Raw genomic sequence first — 21,074 nt, forward strand, 5'->3', positions numbered from 1 at the left:
AGGTTTGTCCGAGATGATAGCTTGGCTCAAGTGTTCCCCAGCTGCTGCTCAAAGAAGACAATTGGGATTCTGCAGGCAGGCAGGCTGGTATTGGACTATTAGTAATGACCAAGTACGTAAGTGACATCCATTTTATTTATTTTTTTACTGATTAAAAAAACATTGTGATCCACTGTCAACATTTTAGGACTCTTCTGTTGGTAAGATGTAGAAACAAATGTTTATATTTCTCACTTACAGCTTAACGTACAGTATACCTGAGAAATAAGGATTAAAAAAATAATTATTAAGCAAATTGTACATTTAAACTACTTTGAACACTGCCCGTATTTCCTAAAATTTTACTTTACCATGAAATATAATAATTTAAATCTTTCAGAAATGTTATATTTTGTACATATTTGTGGTAGTCCTTATGCTATCATTACTTTTAGTTTAATTTCCTTAAAAAACAATACTAACTTACATAGAATTCACACTTTAGTTGTGTCCGCATTAGTGTTGTGGTACCGGTACCAATATTTTGGTACTGGTACCAAAATTATTTCGATACTTTTGGGTACTTTTGGGTACTTTTCTAAATAAAGGGGACCAGAAAAAACTGCATTATTGGCTTTATTTTAATAAAAAATCTTACGGTACATTAAACATATGTTTCTTATTGCAATTTCTGTCCTTAGATAAAATAGTGAACATACAAGACAACTTGTCTTTTAGTAGTAAGTAAGCAAACGGAGGCTCCTAATTTAGCCGCTGACTTATGCAGTAACATATTGTGTCATTTATCATTCTATTATTTTGTCAAAATTAATACAGAAAAGTGGTAGAAAATGAATTATTAATCTACTTGTTCATTTACTGTTAATATTTGCTTACTTTCTCTTTTAACATGTTCTATCAACACTTCTGTTAAAATGTAATAATCACCTATTCTTTTGTGTGCTACTTTACATTAGTTTTGGATGATACCACACATGTAGGTATCAATCTGATACCAAGTCGTTACAGGATCATACATTGGTCATATTCAAAGTCCTCATGTGTCCAGGGACATATTTCCTGAGTTTATAAACATAATATAATTTTTTTTTAAACGAAAGAAGATGTTGTGATGCCAAAAAATATTGACATTATCATAGTAGTATCTACTATATACGCTACTGTACTTGGTATCATTACAGTTGATGTCAGGTATAGGTCCACCAATGGCATTTGTTTACATTTTGATGCCGGTGAGCTACGGTGTGTAGTGAAGCATGTTTAGCTATTCCTCGTCCTGCAGGGATGATTCTTCTAAGAAATGTACTTTATTTGTCGCCATGGAGTCGAGGATTACCAAACCAGTACTTTTCAGAGGCGGTATAGTACCGAATATGATTCATTAGTATCGCGGTACTATACTAATACCGGTATACCGTACAACCCTAGTCCGTATGTTTTTACTAGGTCCTGTGACCCAGAGGTGTGGACTCGAGTCACATGACTTGGACTCGAGTCAGACTCGAGTCATGAATTTGATGACTTTAGACTCGACTTGACAAAATGTAAAAAGACTTGCAACTCGACTTAGACTTTAACATCAATGACTTGTGACTTCACTTGGACTTGAGCCTTTTGAATTGACATGACTTGACATGACTTGCTACTTTCCCCAAAACCCAAAGATGAAAAAGTTATTCGGGAGCGCTCCGTATTTTTCATTGTGTACTTGTCTATCAGCGTTGCGTGTGTCAGCTGGTGTGGTCTCAGTACAACAGCCAATCAAATTAGATCTACTTTGTTTTCATCACACAGCATTCATCCAATCAAATTGCAGGACAACCAACGAAGAAGACATGTCCAAACCACATGCCAGTGAACAAAAAATGATGCCTAAAATAATTTTGTTTGGGTATAAAAATTACGAGGTGGTCAACACAAAACGGTTTGCAGTATGCAACACATGCGGTTCGAAAATTACTGATGGAGAGGCAACAACTTCCAACTTCGTCCGGCATTTGAAGTTGCACAAAGAACGGTAAGTTTTGAATGTAAGATAACGTTTATTGGCTAAGTAACGTGACTTTTATTTGCTGTGTAGTTAAATCAGTGAGGCTGTAAACTCACTGCTAACGTTATAACGTTATTGCAAACACGGGAATCTGTTGCAGTTCACTACCTTATTCATACTTTTTGTTCAGTGATTTTTTTAAGCAGGGTTACGTTAGTCAATATATCACACATAACGTTAGACGGCGGTCAGCAGCACCGCGTATTTTAGCCACCTAAAAAAAAGACAAAAATAGTAAAATAAAGGTCAGTTAAAATGTATACTATATTATGAATATGTGTACCGTTTTAGCTAGCTTTCTGACATACTGTTGGTTGTTTACCTCAGTGGTCCCCAACCACCGGACAGCGGCCCGGTACTGGTCCGTGGATCGATTGGTATCGGGCCGCACAAGAAATTTTTTTTTTTTTTAAATTAAATCAACATAAAAAACACAAGATACACTTACAAGTAATGCACCAACCCAAAAAAACTCTCTCCCCCTTTTGTTCTGGGCATTGAACATGAAGACTCTTCCTTCACTGTTCCGAGTGGCCATGAGAGTCTTGGCAGTGCCTGCCTCCAGTGCTCCAGTGGAGCGAGTTTTCAGCCATGGTGGCATCATACTACGCCCCCATCGTGCACAAATGACTGACAGACTCTTGGCTAATTTGGTCTTTTGCAAATGCAATGCAGCATAGGGCCCTGACATATAAAAAGTACAACTTTTTTGTTATGTTCACGTATATGTCATGTTTTTTCAATGTTAACACTTTTGTACAAATAAGTACATTTGCACTTTATTTTTCAATGTGTTTGTTCTGTAAAGGAATGAGTTAATGTTTAAAATGACTGGTTAATAGTGCTATTATAAAGTGCAATGTCAGCACAATTTTATTTCCTGCAATTTAAAATGCACTTGTTTTAATAAATAAATACAGCATTTGAAAAGCATACACAATCTGTGTTAATATATTAGTCTGTGGTTAAAAGGACTTGAAAAGACTCGAAACTCAAAATGCAGGACTTAGGACTTGACTTGAGACTTTCCAGTCTTGACTTTGGACTTGACTCGGGGCTTGCCTGTCTTGACTCGGGACTTGACTCGGACTTGAGGGCAAAGACTTGAGACTTACTTGTGACTTGCAAAACAATGACTTGGTCCCACCTCTGCTGTGACCTTAACACAGGAAGGTCAAACTCATTTTCATTGTAGGCCACATCGCAGTTACAGACGACCTCAAACGACCACTTGTAACTGCGAAACCATATACTGTAAATGTATATTTGCCAAATGATATTAGTGAATAAGTGCCCCTTTCATTTGATTATTATCATATTGTGTGTCAACAAACTGGTGGAAAAATGTATTTGCAATCATACCTTTAAGGCAGGAGTGTCCAAACTTTATGACTTATGAAAATTTGGCCGGGTGCCGAAAGCTGACTGTATGTAAAGTGTAACAATATATACTTATACATATACATGTACATATTTGGGTTGTCCCAATACCAATATTTTGGTACCGGTACCAAATATATTTCGATACTTTTTAAAATAAAGAAGACCACAAAAAAATATTATTGGCTTTATTTGAACAGAAAATCTTATGATACATTAAACATATGTTTCTTATTGCAATCAATGGAGAATGTTGTCATAAAATAAAATAGTGAACATTCTAGACAACTTGTCTTTTAGTAGTAAGTAGGCAAAGGGGCTGCTAACGTATGCAGTAACAAAGGGGTCCCCAACCTTTTTTGCACCAGGGACCGGTTTAATGTAGGCATTATTTTCACGGACCGGCCTTCCACGTGTGGCAGATAAATATAACAAATAAGTGCATGCAAAATGAATACATGAAAAAACTCACCATAACGTTGAATTAATGGGAGCCCCGGGCCTTTTCACTTTGCAAAAAAGCTCTCCATAGACGTTTTTTTTTTACTAATTTTTGCTAGGAGTCAGCTTCTTTTGGCTTTATTATCTGATGGGTTATAGGTGATACATCACATTCATGGACAAACGCATGGATATATAAGAAAGCTAGAAATACTTGCTGTTAGTTCCAATAGATCAGTGGTTCTCAAATGGGGGTACGCATACCCTTGGGGGTACTTTAAGGTATGCCAAGGGGTACGTGAGATTTTTTTTAAATATTCTAAAAATAGCAACAATTCAAAAATCCTTTGTAAATATAAATAAAAACCTATCTTTTTTTCCAAATAGTTCAAGAAAGACCACTGCAAATGAGCAATAGTTTGCACTGTTATACAATTTAATAAATCAGAAACTGATGACATAGTGCTGTATTTTACTTCTTTATCTCTTTTTTTCAACCAAAAATGCTTTACTCTGATTAGGGGGTACTTGAATTAAAAATGTTTTCACAGGGGGTACATCACTGAAAAAAAGTTGAGAACCACTGCAATAGATTTCTGTGGATTTCTATTTCCATTCTAAAAGTTACGTATTCATATGTTGTGCAATATTTCAGACGTAGATACACTAATGTTAGCTTTTTTTGGTCCAATTATCCATGCGTAAATACATCTGTTATTGTTAACTTGTGTAATAGGACTATGTGCAATAATACCAGAACTTTAACATACTAGACTAAAAGAGATGTGTATTTTTTTCCTTCAGCACAATTATTATATGCAACAATTTAGCACTTCTCCATCGGCCTTATGCACTTTAACTACTATGGTCACTTTGTTCCTGATCTGCCCTGGTCTTAGATCATCAACCTGCCGCGGACTGCAGATGGAACCTAGCTATTGGCTACGATTCGGCACCTTTACATTTTATATGTTTATTAATGTGCATTGTCCTATGTAACAAATATGTAACAAATATAGCAAATGCAGACTTCCTATCAGGAGTTTAATAATACATCTATGAACACGCATATTGGTGTGTCCGGTGGGACTGCCAAAAGTTAAGTAGGAGAAAATGCGGTCGGTTATAAATTATTTAATGTCTCCGTGCGGCCGGGTAGAAAATTCGTCACGGACCGGTGCGGGCCCCGGAACGGTGGCTGGGGACTATTGCAGTAACATATTGTGTCATTTCTCATTCTATTGTTTTGTCAAAACTATAAAAGCTGTAGAACATGGATCTACTTGTTCATTTACTGTTAATATCTGCTTACAAATTCTATCTACACTTCTGTTAAAATGTAATATGCACTCATTCCTTTTTTTGGATACTTTACATGAGTTTTAGGTGATACTACACATTTTGGTATCAATCCAACACCAAGTAGTTACAGGGTCATACATTGGTCATAATTAAAGTTATCTTGTGTCCAGGGACATTTTTCCAGACTTTATAAATCACAAAAAAATAACTAAATGATTTTGTAATAGTAAAAATATCGATATAATCATTCTAGTATCGACTAGATACGGCTCTTGTACTTGGTATTGTTACAGTCGATGATCCACCCATTTGTTTACACTGAGGAGCGCCAGCTTTCTGTTAGTGGGGAGGTATTGTATCCTCTTACGGTGTGTGCTGATGCATGTTTAGCTATTCCTCGTCCTGCAGGGATGATACTTGTAAGAAACATACTTATTTGTCACCATGAAGGCGAGGATTAGTGATTTAGAAGTAGCTAAAACACTGCCGACTGCAGATGGATGTTAGCCGCTAGCTAGCTATAATTTAAAGCATGGGTGTCAAACTCTGGCCCGCGGGCCAAATTTGGCCCGCCGGGGAATTTCACTTGGCCCGTGAGGCGATAACAAATTAACACTAGAGCTGGCCCGCCGATCATATACAGCGACGATGCCGCGGTACACCGCTAATTCTCATACTTGCCATATCTCCCGGGAGACTCCCGAATTTCAGTGTCCCTCACGAGAATTGTAACGTCTCCTTTTCGTCCAGTCCAACAAAAGCAGGCCCAGTTACATAATATGTGCGGCTTTAGCACGCACACAGAAGTGAATGCAATGCATACTTGATCTTCAGCGATACAGGTTACACTGAGGGTGCCAGTATAAAAAAACTTTAACATTGTTAGAAATATACGCCACACTGTGAATCCACACCAAACAAGAATGCGGGGGTGTATATTGTAGCGTCCAGGTGTTGTGCCAGATAATGCACCCCCGGCGTAGAATGCACCCCCTGACGGGAGTGTTGTATCATCTAAAGCCCACACTTAAAGTTTCCACGTGCAAGATTGAATCTATTTGAAAAAGTTATTTAATAAGAAGCCAAAAGTGCAAAAACAATAATGTTTGTGTTGGAGGAGTTGTGAATGAATGAAATATGAAATGCACATTTATTGTTGGTTTCAAGCCAAAATGAGCCCATTTTACCTCTTATGTCTCCACACCGTGTCGCTTGTAAGTACTCCGTATTCAGCAATGTCATATATATATATATATATATATATATATATATATATATATATATATATATATATATATATATATATATATATATATATATATATATATATATATATCGTGGTCAAAAGTTTACATACACTTACTACTCAGTGGCCTAGTGGTTAGAGTGTCCGCCCTGAGATCGGTAGGTTGTGAGTTCAAACCCCGGCCGAGTCATACCAAAGACTATAAAAATGGGACCCATTACCTCCCTGCTTGGCACTCAGCATCAAGGGTTGGAATTGGGGGTTAAATCACCAAAATGATTCCCGGGCGCGGCCACCGCTGCTGCCCACTGCTCCCCTCACCTCCCAGGGGGTGATCAAGGGTGATGGGTCAAATGCAGAGAATAATCTCGCCACACCTAGTGTGTGTGTGACAATCATTGGTACTTTAACTTTAATTTTAACTTTAAACAACATAATGACATGGCTGTCATGAGTTTCCAATAATTTCTACAACTTTTTTTTTTTTTCACTGCAATAAGGCGCTTTTGGTAGCCATCCACAAGCTTCTGGCAAGCTTCTGGTTGAATTTTTGACCACTGTTCTTGACAAAATTGGTGCAGTTCAGCTAAATTTGTTGGTTTTCTTCAGCATTGTCCACACGTTTAAGTCAGGACTTTGGGAAGGTCATTCTAAAACCTTAATTCCAGCCTGATTTAGCCATTTCTTTACCACTTTTGACATGTGTTTGGGGTCATTGTCCTGTTGGAACACCCAACTGCGCCCAAGACCCAACCTCCGGGCTGATGGTTTTAGGTTGTCCTGAAGAATTTGGAGGTAATCCTCATTTTCCATTGTCCCATTTACTCTCTGTAAAGCACCAGTTCCATTGGCAGAAAAACTGGCCCAGAGCATAATACTACCACCACCATGCTTGACGGTAGGCTTGGTGTTCCTGGGATTAAAGGTCTCACCTTTTCTCCTCCAAACATATTGCTGTGTATTATGGCCAAACAGCTCAATTTTTGTTTCATCTGACATCACATGGACAAAGATAAGACCTTCTGTAGGAAAGTTCTGTGGTCAGATGAAACAAAAATGTTGCTGTTTGGCCACAATAGTACTTTCTTGTCGGGAGAACAACTTGCCATGGCTTTCAACCTGATATTTCCATAAGTTTGACTCTCCTTTGTCCATTTCTGCTCGCTTGTGGCTCATCAGTAGCAAGTGAACTGCAGCCAAGTTCCCCCGTTACGGCACGGCACAAGGGTAAAAAAGGACACGTTCGCGCCCGCTAAAAAAAATGTGTGCCGTAATTGAAATTTATAGTTAACACGTTATTATCGCGTTGACTTTGACAGCCCTAATATATATATATATATATGTGTATATATATATATATATATATATATATATATATATATATATATATATATATATATATATATACGTGTATTGTATTGAACCGTTTCGGTACGGGGGTTTCGGTTCGGTTCGGAGGTGTACCGAACGAGTTTCCACACGGACATATTAAGTAGCGTACCGCACGTTGTGTAAACAATGCACACTGAGGCACAACACACGGCATGCTAGTAGCGACCGGGCTAGGACAACATGTAAAAGCCAGAGCTGGAAGACCCTCCTGCCTCGTTAAGATCTCCCGTTTGGCTGCGCGATACAACAATGGAGGGCGGAGGTTTGCCGACATTGCCGACTGCTTCTGACAACACGTCAAACATGCTAACCCATTTGAAGCGTCACCACCGCATTCAAGCAGCCTCTCCTTGGTGAGTCAGGCAGGGCTAAAGCAATAACAAATGTTTTTATAGCAGCAGATTTAAGTCCATATTGCCTTAAAGGGGAACATTATCACAATTTCAGAAGGGTTGAAACCATTAAAAATCAGTTCCCAGTGGCTTATTTTATTTTTCGTAGTTTTTTTCAAAATTTTACCCATCACGCAATATCCCTTAAAAAAAGCTTCAAAGTGCCTGATTTTAACCATCGCTATATACACCCGTCCATTTTCCTGTGACGTCACATAGTGATGCCAACACAAACAAACATGGCGCATAGAACAGCAAGCTATAGCGACATTAGCTCGGATTCCGACTCGGATTTCAACGGCTTAAGCGATTCAACAGATTAAGCATTTATTGAAACGGATGGTTGTAGTGTGGAGGCAGGTAGCGAAAACAAAATTGAAGAAGAAACTGAAGCTATTGAGCCATATCGGTTTGAACCGTATGCAAGCGAAACCGACGAAAACGACACGACAGCCAGCGACACGGGAGAAAGCGAGGACGAATTCGGCGATCGCCTTCTAACCAACGATTGGTATGTGTTTGTTTGGCATTAAAGGAAACTAACAACTATGAACTAGGTTTACAGCATATGAAATACATTTGGCAACAACATGCACTTTGAGAGTGCAGACAGCCCAATTTTCATCAATTAATATATTCTGTAGACATACCCTCATCCGCGCTCTTTTCCTGAAAGCTGATCTGTCCAGTTTTGGAGTTGATGTCAGCAGGCCAGGGAAGCTAGGGTCGATATTCTTCTCTTGATCATCTTCGGTGGCATAAGGGACGGTGTGAGCCAAGACATCCAGGGGTTTTAGCTCGCTCGTCTGCGGGAACAAACTGCCGCCATTGCTTGCCGTGCTACCGAGGTCATTTGTCCCTGAATTGCTCACACACTCCGGCAGATTCAATGGGGGTCTGGCGGCAGAGTTCTTTGACTTTATCGTTGGAAATGCATCTGCTTTGAGTGTCGCAGGATATCCACACATTCTTGCCATCTCTGTCGTAGCATAGCTTTCGACGGTAAAGTGTGCGGAACAAACGTCCAATTTCTTGCCACTTTCGCATCTTTGGGCCACTGGTGCAACTTGAATCCGTCCCTGTTCGTGTTGTTACACCCTCCGACAACACACCGACGAGGCATGATGTCTCCAAGGTACGGAAAACAGTCGAAAAAACGGAAAATAACAGAGCTGATTTTACTCGGTGTTTGAGAAAATGGCAGATTGCTTCCCGATGTGACGTCACGTTGTGACGTCATCGCTCCGAGAGCGAATAATAGAAAGGCGTTTAATTCGCCAAAATTCACCCATTTAGAGTTCGGAAATCGGTTAAAAAAATATATGGTCTTTTTTCTGCAACATCAAGGTATATATTGATGCTTACATAGGTCCGGTGATAATGTTCCCCTTTAAAACTAGATTTTGACCCACTTCTATGGTGGAAGAACAATGAGCCCACATATCCTCTTACTGCCAAATTAGCCAGGCTGGGGGGGAAAAGAAAAGTTAATCTGAGGCTGAGTTGTCTTGAAACTGTTTAATGTTGCACTTTTTATATGTAGAAGAAAAGTTTTGTCATTTTATTTAAACTGAGCAACAACTTGAGGCAGTTTAATGTTGATTAACGTGGACCCCGACTTAAACAAGTTGAAAAACGTATTCGGGTATTACCATTTAATGGTCAATTGTACGGAATATGTACTGTACTGTCCAATCTACTAATAAAAGTCTCAATCAATCAATCAAAAAAATCACTTTATATGTAGAAAGGTTTTGTTAAGAAACCATTCTGAGCCTTATCTTATTTAGTTTTTATTTTATATATGTTGACCACATTAACCCTGGCAATGGACCCTGTGTGTACATGTATGTTACGCCATTGTTTACAAATTTGGTAAATTAATAACCAAAAACTGTATATTTTGTTGTTTTCTTACTGTACCGAAAATGAACCGAACCGTGACCTCTAAACCGAGGTATGTACCGAACCGAAATGTTTGTGTACCGTTACACCACTAATATATATATATATTCACATTATTTTATATTATTTTGAGAGCTTTAATAAGCATTTGGACTGGCCCTGATACAAGTGTTGATATATTTGCAAGACAAAACACAAGTGCAAAATACAGTACTTCACTATACACATACACGATACCACGCCTCTGTTAATGGTGGTAATAGTGCAGAAAAACACGCCTCATTATTTGTACATATGTAGATATGATGTATATTCAAACATGTAGCAGTTCTCTTTGCACCTGGTAAAATACAAGTACGTCAAAACACATTGAAGTAAAACATCAAATCTTGCATCAGCGACGCAAAACCAAGAGCAATATTGGAGTCCAATAAGGAGGAGGTCTAAGGAGATACTGTATACACCCTGAGATGCAGTTACCCGTAGTTACCGATTATTACGCTCTGCTCAGGGAGGTCCGATGAGGAGGGGTTTCAACAAGCTGGAATATAATATGGAGAAATAGGGCGGGTGGAGTCAGAGAGGTGCATGCTGTGTAGCAGCTGGTGGGGGAAGGGAGGAGCAAGGAGAGACTGAAGGGAGAGAACACTGGGACCTTGTTAAGGATAGTGCCATTGAACGCCACATCACATTTCAGGACCTCAGGTAAGAGGTTCATTCAGTTCTTGTTTTCTTGATTTGAACACGCCGTGGGCATTCAGAATCATTTGATAATTAGAAAACGATTGCTGGTTTTATTAGGTATTTGGTCATGCTCAGTAATTACAGTTCTTGTTCTTAATCATAGCACTTTTGACCTACCGGTTATTTTGTTTGGTCTTTTTTTGTATTTGTCTTTTACTGGGTAGTGTTTGAGTTGATGTATTCATCGCTAATAACTGTAATCTTCAATAATTATTCATATTGTAATGATGTATATATTGAAAGCTCACTGACAAAACAAATGACAGGGCTCATAAGGGTGTGCCTGACAGAAAATAAAACTACAAAATTATTGCTGGCACTGCTAGCGCTTGCTTGTGTGGACCCATGCTGGTTTACACGCATGGATTTCTTTTTAATATGAATAATGTATTGTATCCTCTTGACAACTTCCACGGTCGACTTGTTTTGATTGGATCTATTAGTATGAGATCTGGGTCCTCTTCTGAATGATACAGAGACATGTGACTGTATATTTACGATGATGACCTTAACACTTTTATGCAGACTAATCCAACATTATTATCAATCTGATTTTTTTTTTTTTGGAGTGCAGAATGACACAAACTATCTGGAACGTTCCTGGCGATGAATTTCAGGCAGTTTGTCCAAGTAGTGTTAGCGTCTTGTAGTGTAATCCCAATACCAACATTTTGGTACCGGTACCAGTACCAAAATTATTTCGGTACTTTTCTAAATAAAGGGGACCACAAAAAATTGCATTATTGGCTTTATTTTAACAAAAAATATTACGGTGCATTAAACATATGTTTCTTATTACAAGTTTGTCCTTAAATAAAATTGTGAACATACAAGACAACTTGTCTTTTATTAGTAAGTAAGCAAACAAAGGCTCCTAATTTAGCTGCTGACGTATGCAGTAATTTTCCGTTCTATTATTTTGTCAACATTATTAAGGACAAGTGGTAGAGAATGAATTATTAATCTACTTGTTCATTTACTGTTAATATCTGCTTACTTTCTCTTTTAACATGTTCTATCTACACTTCTGTTAACATGTAATAATCACTTGTTCTTTTGTTGTTTGATACTTTACATTAGTTTTGGATGGTACCACAAATTTGGGTATCAATCTGATTCCAAGTCTTTACAGGATCATACATTGGTCATATTCAAAGTCTTCATGTGTGCAGGGACATATTTCCTGAGTTTATAAACATCATATAAATAACAAAAAAAAACAAAAAAAGATGTGATGCCAAAAAATATTGACGTAATCATAGTAGTAGCCACTAGATACGCTACTGTACTTGGTATCATTACATTGGATGTTAAGTGTAGATCCACCAATGGCGTTTGTTTACATTTTGACACCAGTGAGCGACGGTGTGTAGTGAAGCATGTTTAGCTATTCCTCGTCTTGCAGGGATGATACTTGTAAGAAACTTACTTTATTTGTCGCCATGGACGCGAGGATTACTTTTCAGAGGCGGCATAGTACCGAATATGATTCATTAGTATCGCAGTACTATACAGATACCGGTATACCGTACAACCCTAGCGTCTTGTTGGTTGGTTTTAGCTTGCCGGTTCCGATACCGTTCATCCATGAGTAAGATCAGCCAATACCAATACCGATTCTTATCACATTAATTAACTGTACATTTTTCAGTTTATTTAGGGTGAGCCATATTGACAGTGTAACAATATCAATACAGAATTTAAACTAGTTCCTTATTGTCTTTTATTGGATACAATTGTTTGAGCAAAATAACTTGAATAGTACACAACTAAACAAAAGCAAAAACTACAGTCTATTACATATATTTTTTTAAATGTTTCCTTCAAAATCCTCCTGTGTTTAAGGAATTATTTGGTGTGTTTGAAAACATAATGAAAACAATAAAACACATTTTCGACGAAATAAAAATATTGACCTAATCACTCCAGTATCGATCATATACTGATACTACCAATTTATGGATCGATCGATCCGCCCTACCGTTACGTGTTGTGTACAATGCTGACACAGCAACAGGTTGTTCTATTGTCTTCTCTTTAGACTTTTATTAATTTGTTTTATTAATTGCTTGTTATTATTTGCTTACTTTCTGTTGCAACATAGTTCCATCTACACTTCTTAAACATTCCTAAGCATTCATTTATCTTAGCTATTAGCATCCCTGCTCCTAGCTTGCTCTGTGTTACATGTTTAGCATCATTCTCCAGAGGCTTGTAATTAAAAATTGCAAATTGTTCTTGCAATGCTAAGAAATGCAGTTGTTTTTGCTGTAATGGAGGTGATTATTATTAGTTGAGACTGGAATGGGTCCACACTGTGTATGGAGACACATAATCAGCTGCTAGCCGCTTGTCAGCCCAGGGACTAAAAATAAATACAGTATCATCCAGAGGGGATTGGCGTTTGTGATCGGTAATAAAAGTCTGTAATGACGAGGACAATCACATACTTTTTCACAAAAATTGTCCGAAACTGATTGATCGGCACATTCCTAATGCGTTATCAATATGAATCATATATATTCCCTTATTTCTTCAGTCTATTTGCTCATACAAACCTAAACACGATTAAGAGAGATTCAAAATGAATTGTATTTAATTGTGATTAATGCCTTAATCAATAGACCTGTGATTAATCTGATTAGAGCATTTTGATTGATTGATGGCACTATCTTATTATTTATCATATTAGTTATTAACTTACTGGACCAGGGTGGGAGAGCTATTTTTTCTTAGTACTGTATATTTTTGCAACATGATTCTATGCAGTACATCAGCAAATAATAGGTCTTCTCTGGAAGACCTATTATTCTTTTTCCCTGCACAACTTTTTAAGGTCTCCTGGAGCACTGGGTCCCAAACTTATTCTGACAACCCACTTTATAAAAGTAGGAAACCACTGAAAAATAATAGAAGTGAGTAGAGTAAATCTCAGAAGACTACATTTTTGGTTCAACCACACACACATTTTACAAACACGGACACAGTGTTGATATAACCGGAACTAAAACTAGCCTTTGCTTTGGTTAGAGAAATACAAATAGGTGATAATATAGGATTTTTGAACAGTTTGATGACACTGTTTTCCTCCTTTTGTGCATATTTTTTATTTAAATTAAATGTTCTCATATAATATTGTATTTAATATATTGTATACTCTTATCTACCAAAGCTGATGTGGTGATTTTGTTGTATGTCTTCGCTAAAATATACATGCACAAATCCTTCTTTCGGTGACCAACAATCTAAAAAGAACTAATAAAAAATACATGGATGTATTTTGTTATTTGCTGTGGTAGAATCCAGGTTAATACAGTCATTGCCATTTGCACTGAACAGGAAGTCACTATGTGCAGGTTTAATTTCTGTAGTTACAGTCTGTTGCTTTGCGATAATGATGAAGTTAAGAACACAAGTCGACATTAACGGACCTATGATATTTTTCGAACTATAGAGCGCACCATAAGTTGTACCCACTACATTTTAAAATAAAAATACATCGTTCCATATATCTGCGACTTAAGTCACAGATACTGTACATGAGTTGGGAAATGAGATATTTACACAGAAATATTTTGTAAATGTTTATTTACATACCTTACAGTAATTGTTTCTAACTGGTGCCTGTTACACGGCAGTAAAACAAAACAGAAAAGTCATTATTGTGGACCCACTAGCTACGGAAGCTAACGCTCCGATCAGCCAAATAGACTCAAAAACTCCACGGTGACGTTTTGGTGAATTTACTAAGGAATTAGTCAAACTGAAACAATACAAAAAAAATATTAACACAGACACTTGTTAATATGTTAGTATATTAGCTAATGATAATGACGCAATCTTGATTACATTACAATACCTTATGAAAACACTATTATCAAACACGTGACAGTTTAGTTAATACGAATTGTTTTAGTTATATTATAAAACTTGCAAACGTTGCCTGGAATGATACACTAAATGAAGAAACCATACGAGTAGAAACGCTATGGACGACTAGTACACGGAACGCAACTTATAAGAACAGAAGGAAATACTGTAGACTTTCAACCCACAGTACCTGCAGTGAGCGAACTCGTACAAATAAATGGCGCCATAGCACAAACAATAACACTTCTTTAGCGTCTGTGTTGGTGTTACTACTATGTAAGCTTGTTATATACTCAATGTTTATTTATATAGCCCTAAATCACAAGTGTCTCAAAGGGCTGCACAAGCCACAACGACATCCTCGGTTCAGAGCCCACATAAGGGCAAGGAAAAACTCACCCCAGTGGGACGTCGATGTGAATGACTATGAGAAACCTTGGAGAGGACCGCATATGTGGGTAACACCCCACATAAATGCAATGGATGTCGAGTGGGTCTGACATAATATTGTGAGAGTCCAGTCCATAGTGGATATATACAAAACATTATGGTCATTAGCGAAGAAAAAGGCATAGATTAGCCGCACAGTTATGTAAACCGCAGTGTGCAAAGCTTGGGAAAAAAGTAGCAACGTGTAGTCCGGAAAAGACGGATAGCGAATACCCTTTTGGAACAATACATACATTGACATTTATTTATTTCAGTCCTTTTCCAACACAGTTGTTTCAATCAAGAAATATTCTTGACGTGGCTCATTCATTGTGTGTTTCTTTGTTGCCTAGGAACCAACAATAACAATGCATGGCTTGTAAACCACTGAACATGGCTCAAAGGAAGAGGCCAGGGACCAGCGGAGCACACACTATGGCTCCTCCAGTCCCCACTCCCTGTCCCACACCTCATCATACAGAGTCATGTGATGTGAAAGCCCTCTCTGGTCGGCAGCGCCCGACCCGCTACCCGAAGGAATCACATGTTCCAAAGCCCCTTCCCCGCACCTGTAAGGCACAATATTCCTCTCCCAAGTGTGAGGACGTGGTTCCGAGCTGTCCGGTAGAAGACACGATTGCAGATGTTGAACTGAAGCGATACAACAGTCAAACAGATGCAGAATCAGAGAACCAGCGACCACCAACCCCATCGGCTCCTGAACTTGATCCTGAGCGCGATGATCACAACCAAGTAGACGTCCATGATGGAGCTGACAGCCTGGATGATGACTCCAGCTCAGACTACATTAACAACACTTCAGAGGATGAAGAAGACTATGATGACGGTGAGTAAATAATCCAGTCGAAATAGTGACTTGTGTTATTTTAAGCCCGCTGAAGAGGTTGTGTTTTTGTTCACATCTCTTGTTGGTCATCAGGATTATTGGTTTAATATCTCTAAGAGGTTTTGCATAATGTATAGGGAGGGATGTTTCAGCTCGATGAAATAAAAAAAGGGGTTTACCCTTCAAGACAGCAAACTCAGATAATTGGGTGCGGGCAAAACTACAGCCCATAAAGCATGCAGATGTGTTAAAAGTGTCCAGGAAGAAGTAAAACTGGAACCTTTTGAACAATCATGAATCCAGACGGTGTTAGACTTAGACTTAGACTTCCTTTTTGTTGTCATTCAAATTTGAACTTTACAGTTCAGATAAGAACAACATTTTGTTGCATTTGCTCATGGTAGTGCAGGATAAAATAGCAATACGGTGCAGATATAAATGAATAGATTACTGTACAGATAAATAAATTGCACTTTTAGCATCCAGGTTTATGGATGTATGTTATATTGTCTTTATATTCCAGTGAGTTAATCCATTTTTGGGGGGAATTTAAGGGATTATTATGATGCGTTCAAGAGTCTTATGGCCTGAGGGAAGAAGCTGTTACAGAACCTGGAGGTTCTGCCACGCAGGCTGCGGAACCTTTTTACGGATTACTGATCACCCCCAAAATCTAATCACTTGTTACTTTAGGGAAGGGATTTATATGGCCCCATTTCCTGGGTTGATCTTGCGTGAAAAGAACGTGGAGGTTAATCATTTCGCAATGCAGTCTGCTAAAATGATGGAAAACGCCACTCTACATAGCAACTGACGCTGTGGTCAAACTTGGAATTGCCACAAAACACATTTTAAGATATTCAACACTCTACTGTGGTTTGGCGGCTTAAGTGGATAGTGTGCCACCCACTTCGTCACGTTTCATGTGTCATGTGGACGGCGATGAATCCTCTTCCTACTGTGTCCCATTTCAAAAATGTTCTGAAAGTTTGACAAAAAATCTGCCTGTAGCTTTTTGATTAATGTTGGGAACTAACTGACAGACAAACAAACCCCAACGATTGCATATATATTGTGCGATCATTTCATGGGAGTCACTCTGTCCTGTATGTCTATGATGTACTCAGGTGGGTACCACGAAAAGATTGCACAGGGGTTGGGAATCAAATGAGGTCCTTGGTCTATGAACAAGTTCCGTTCCTATGGCTGCGATGTAAATCAAGTTTTAGTGTAAGTCGGAACTTAAACCTAAATTACACATAATGAACACTTCGGTCACCTGCACTGTACACAAAACACATGGAGAACTTAAAAAATACAGTAATACAGATATAAACGACACAAATTACATGAAAGAGTAATCAAAATGAGAATGAAGAAGTCTGTATTTGTCTTCCTGTGGTTGTCAATGGAAGGAAGAGACAGGCTTATTGGGAGGATGAAGTCTCAATAATGAGACCACTTCACTGCTTATTTATTTATCACTTTCCCTTTTACAGCAGTAGATCATGGCACATGTTCAAAGATACCATATGTAACCTTGATAATAGTTAACTGAGTGTTCCACGACGTCCACTTGACTTTCACATTGGCTTTCTTTATCTTTGACGCAAAATGAAAGTTAAAAAGTTAACTGCAAAAAATGAAATTGATAATGTTTTTTCTCATAACTTGTTTTTCTTATTCGTTTTGTACAGTACTGATAGTTAATGGGGGTGCAACACAAAACGTCGTCACACAGGGACCCCCTGGGTACTGTTTAAGAAGTTCTGCACAGTAACAACCAACTGCAGTACCTGTCCTCTTCGCTGGTTGTCCTGAGGATGCAGGCCACAAAGAATATCAAAGAGGTTTGGTCTGAACAGAACAGAACAGAACAGAGCAGTTGGTCTGATCACATTGTTAAAAACAACATTTTAGTTATAATGTGTACATATGACTCAAAGGAGTACCCCTGAAACAATATCGATATGGGAGCCTTGATATTGGCCAATATCAATATTGATCCAATATAACGTCAGCACGGGTCATACATACTTTTATTATTTTGTAGTGTGAGATGTTAGAAAGGCTTGATCGGGTGAAATTATTTAAACATATAGGTATTAGAAATACTAACCTATTTAATATTAAGCGTCTGGAATGGACTTATACTGTCTTTAAGTTGATGTGGAGTTTGGTTACCACACCCAATTGTGGTCAAATTCCTTAGGTTTAAGGACAGGGAGGCTGTACTGCAGATGGCCAAACACCTGAAAGGAACCAACAGCTATCTAAATGAGGACTTTCCAGATGCTGTGCGGCAGAAACGGAAGGAACTGCTGCCGGGGGCACATAGCCTATCTTCGCTAGGACAAACTTATCTCTCACCCACCATCTTAGCCACAAAGAAATAGAGGTAACACAGTTCAAAAATAGGAAACATTTTTATGCATAGTTTTCTTAGTCTATGGTAACTTCAGAACATGCACTGATTCACAAATTATTTGTTAATGACATCGAGCCACTTTAATTTTCCATCAAAAGGCCTAGTAATTGCTCATGTGAACATCTGTCATATAAGGTACAAGTTACATGAACTGAAAAGCATTGTGCTTGATAACTCCATTCATATATTGGCTGTGTCTGAGACACACTTAGGCTCATCTGTTCAGAACTCTGAGTTATTGCTTCATAGTTTCTCCAGGAATTTGCATGGTGGAGGGGTTGCCATTTTTGTACAAAGTCACCTTCCTGCTAAATTACGTTCTGATCTCATGTTGGATGATGTAGGTTCAGGTATACTTACCCCACCGGAAACCTATTGTGATTGACTGTTGCTACAGACCTCGTGATTCTCATGCTGGTTATCTCACTCAACTGTGTGAGATGATGGACGAAGCATCTGATTTGAACATTGAAATGCATCTGCTTGGTGACATTAACATGGACTGGCTTGCCAGTAACTGTCCCAGAAAAAAAATATCACTCTAGTGCATGTAATGTTTCTCAAATTGTGTCCTTACCCACCAAAGTCTTCACTAATCAAGCTGGTCACACTTCCTCTCCATGTATTGACCACATATATACCAATGTCCCTGAGCTGTGTTTTAATACATTATCTGCACTAATAGGTTTCAGTGACCACAATATAGTTGTGTTCACTAGAAAGGCTACCATTCCTAAAGCAAGGGACAGGGTTGTTTATAGAAGATTGTATAATAGATGTGATAATTATTATTTTTCGGGGGATGTTAAAAATGTTCACTGGATTGTTGTGTACAGTAGTGATGATCCAGAGGTCTCGCTCAATACTTTTATGAATATTTTTTATGGAAATTGTTAATAGACACGCACCTATGAAAAGGTTCACTGCTAAAACTAAAAGAGCTTTATGGATTGATTTACCTCTAAATAATTTAATGAGACAGAGAGATGATGCCAAATTGGCTGCAGTAAAATCAGGCTTATTGGAAGACAAATTAAAATGCTGTAAAATAAGAAATCAAGTAACCAAATTAAATACAAGGATGAAGAAACTCTATTATCAGCATAGAATACATAGTGTTAAACACAATACTAAAAAACTCTGAAATACATTGAATGAAATCACGGGAAGAAAGAAAAATGCATGTGCCTCATTTGTGGAATCCGACAGTATTTTTCTTACAAAGCCCCAGGACATTGCTCACTATTTCAACATTATTTTTTTTATCAATAAGGTGAACCATTTAAGACATAATCTATGTGGCACAGATCACAGTCATTATGACCTGGTAAACATATTAAATATTAATGCGCCAGTACAGACAATCTTGATAGTAAGGTGTTAAACATCGCTGCTGATTACATTGCTTCTTCATTATGTCATATATTTAATAGTTGTCTGCTTCGTGAGGTATTTCCTACATTGAGGAAAGAGGGAAAAATCATTCCTCTTCTTAAAGACAATAAGTTACCTTTCTGTGGTCCAAATAGTCGACCTATAAGTATTCTTACCGTACTCCGCAAAGTTATAGAGAGCATTATTCATGTCCAGGTCCAGGATTATTTTAGTCAAAATAGTCTGACTAGCAAATACAGAAAGGGTCACTTAACTGCTACAGCTCTTATTCAAATGACTGATGATTGGTTGGGGACGATTCACACCTCAAAAATTGCCGGAGCAGTCATGTTAGATTTCAGCGCCACATTTGACGTAATTGATCATGATATTGTACTTGATAAGCTTAAATGTTATGCATTCAGCCAACCAGCGACTACCGTACTCTGATGAGGAGCTATCTTTCTTCTAAAAAATAAATGGTCTTTTATAATGGTAGTTTATCTCATCATAGTATGTTGGCGTGTGCGATTTCTCAAGGAACTTGTTTAGGACCTCTGCTATTTTAAATTTTTACTAATGACTTACTTGCTGTGAATAGTGCCGTTATAACAATGTATGCGGATTATTTGACTGTACACTATACTGCAAGTCCATGCCATACTGCGGGTTGAAAATGTTTTACGATTGGATAAAAACAAACAAATGACTCTCAAATATATGCAAAACTAAGATATTTGTTTTTGGGTCACAAATTGGTTTCTACACCGAAACTTAAAGGGGAACTGCAATCTTTTTGGAATTGTGCCTATTGTTCACAATCATTATGTGATACATAGCCATTCAGGAAGTGCCAACAATACTCCATTTACATTTTGTGACTTGAATATCAAGCAAGTATTCAGTGTTGGCCCTGCGATTAGGTAGCGACTTGGCCAGGGTGTACACCGCCTTCCGCCCGAATGCAGCTGAGATAGGCTCCAGCAGCCCCCGCGACCCCGAAAGGGACAAGCGGTAGAAATAGATGGATGTATAGTGATATTTTTATTATAAGCGCTATCGCAGACAAACTATTTATAGCGGCGACGTGATCACTTCCATGTGTGCCTATGTTTACATCATCGAGTGGTCTGCTGCTTCCTCGCTTCCTTGCTCCCTGTAAGTTTATTGTACCGTATTTTTCGGAGTATAAGTCGCTCCGGAGTATAAGTCGCACCGGCCGAAAATGCATAAGAAAGAAGGAAAAAAACATATATAAGTCGCACTGGAGTATA

At 38.2% G+C, this 21,074-nt stretch overlaps 1 protein-coding gene across 4 annotated transcripts in view; it reads left to right on the forward strand.

Moving 5' to 3' along the window:
• The window catches only part of LOC133616117 (amyloid-beta A4 precursor protein-binding family A member 2-like), a 163,213-nt gene that overhangs the window by 73,755 nt on the left and 68,384 nt on the right, over positions 1 to 21,074 (forward strand). For 3 of the 4 annotated variants that reach the window (XM_061975230.1, XM_061975229.1, XM_061975232.1), the window contains exon 3: positions 15,505 to 15,998. In XM_061975230.1, coding sequence (XP_061831214.1) covers positions 15,524 to 15,998 — 475 coding nt within the window. In that variant the 5' untranslated portion in view covers positions 15,505 to 15,523. Of the gene's footprint in view, positions 1 to 10,724; positions 10,814 to 15,504; positions 15,999 to 21,074 lie in introns of those variants that run through there. The other variant, XM_061975231.1, reaches the window with a different exon arrangement.

The sequence above is a fragment of the Nerophis lumbriciformis genome, linkage group LG15 (genome assembly GCF_033978685.3).
Source record: "Nerophis lumbriciformis linkage group LG15, RoL_Nlum_v2.1, whole genome shotgun sequence".
Classification (NCBI taxonomy): domain Eukaryota; kingdom Metazoa; phylum Chordata; class Actinopteri; order Syngnathiformes; family Syngnathidae; genus Nerophis; species Nerophis lumbriciformis.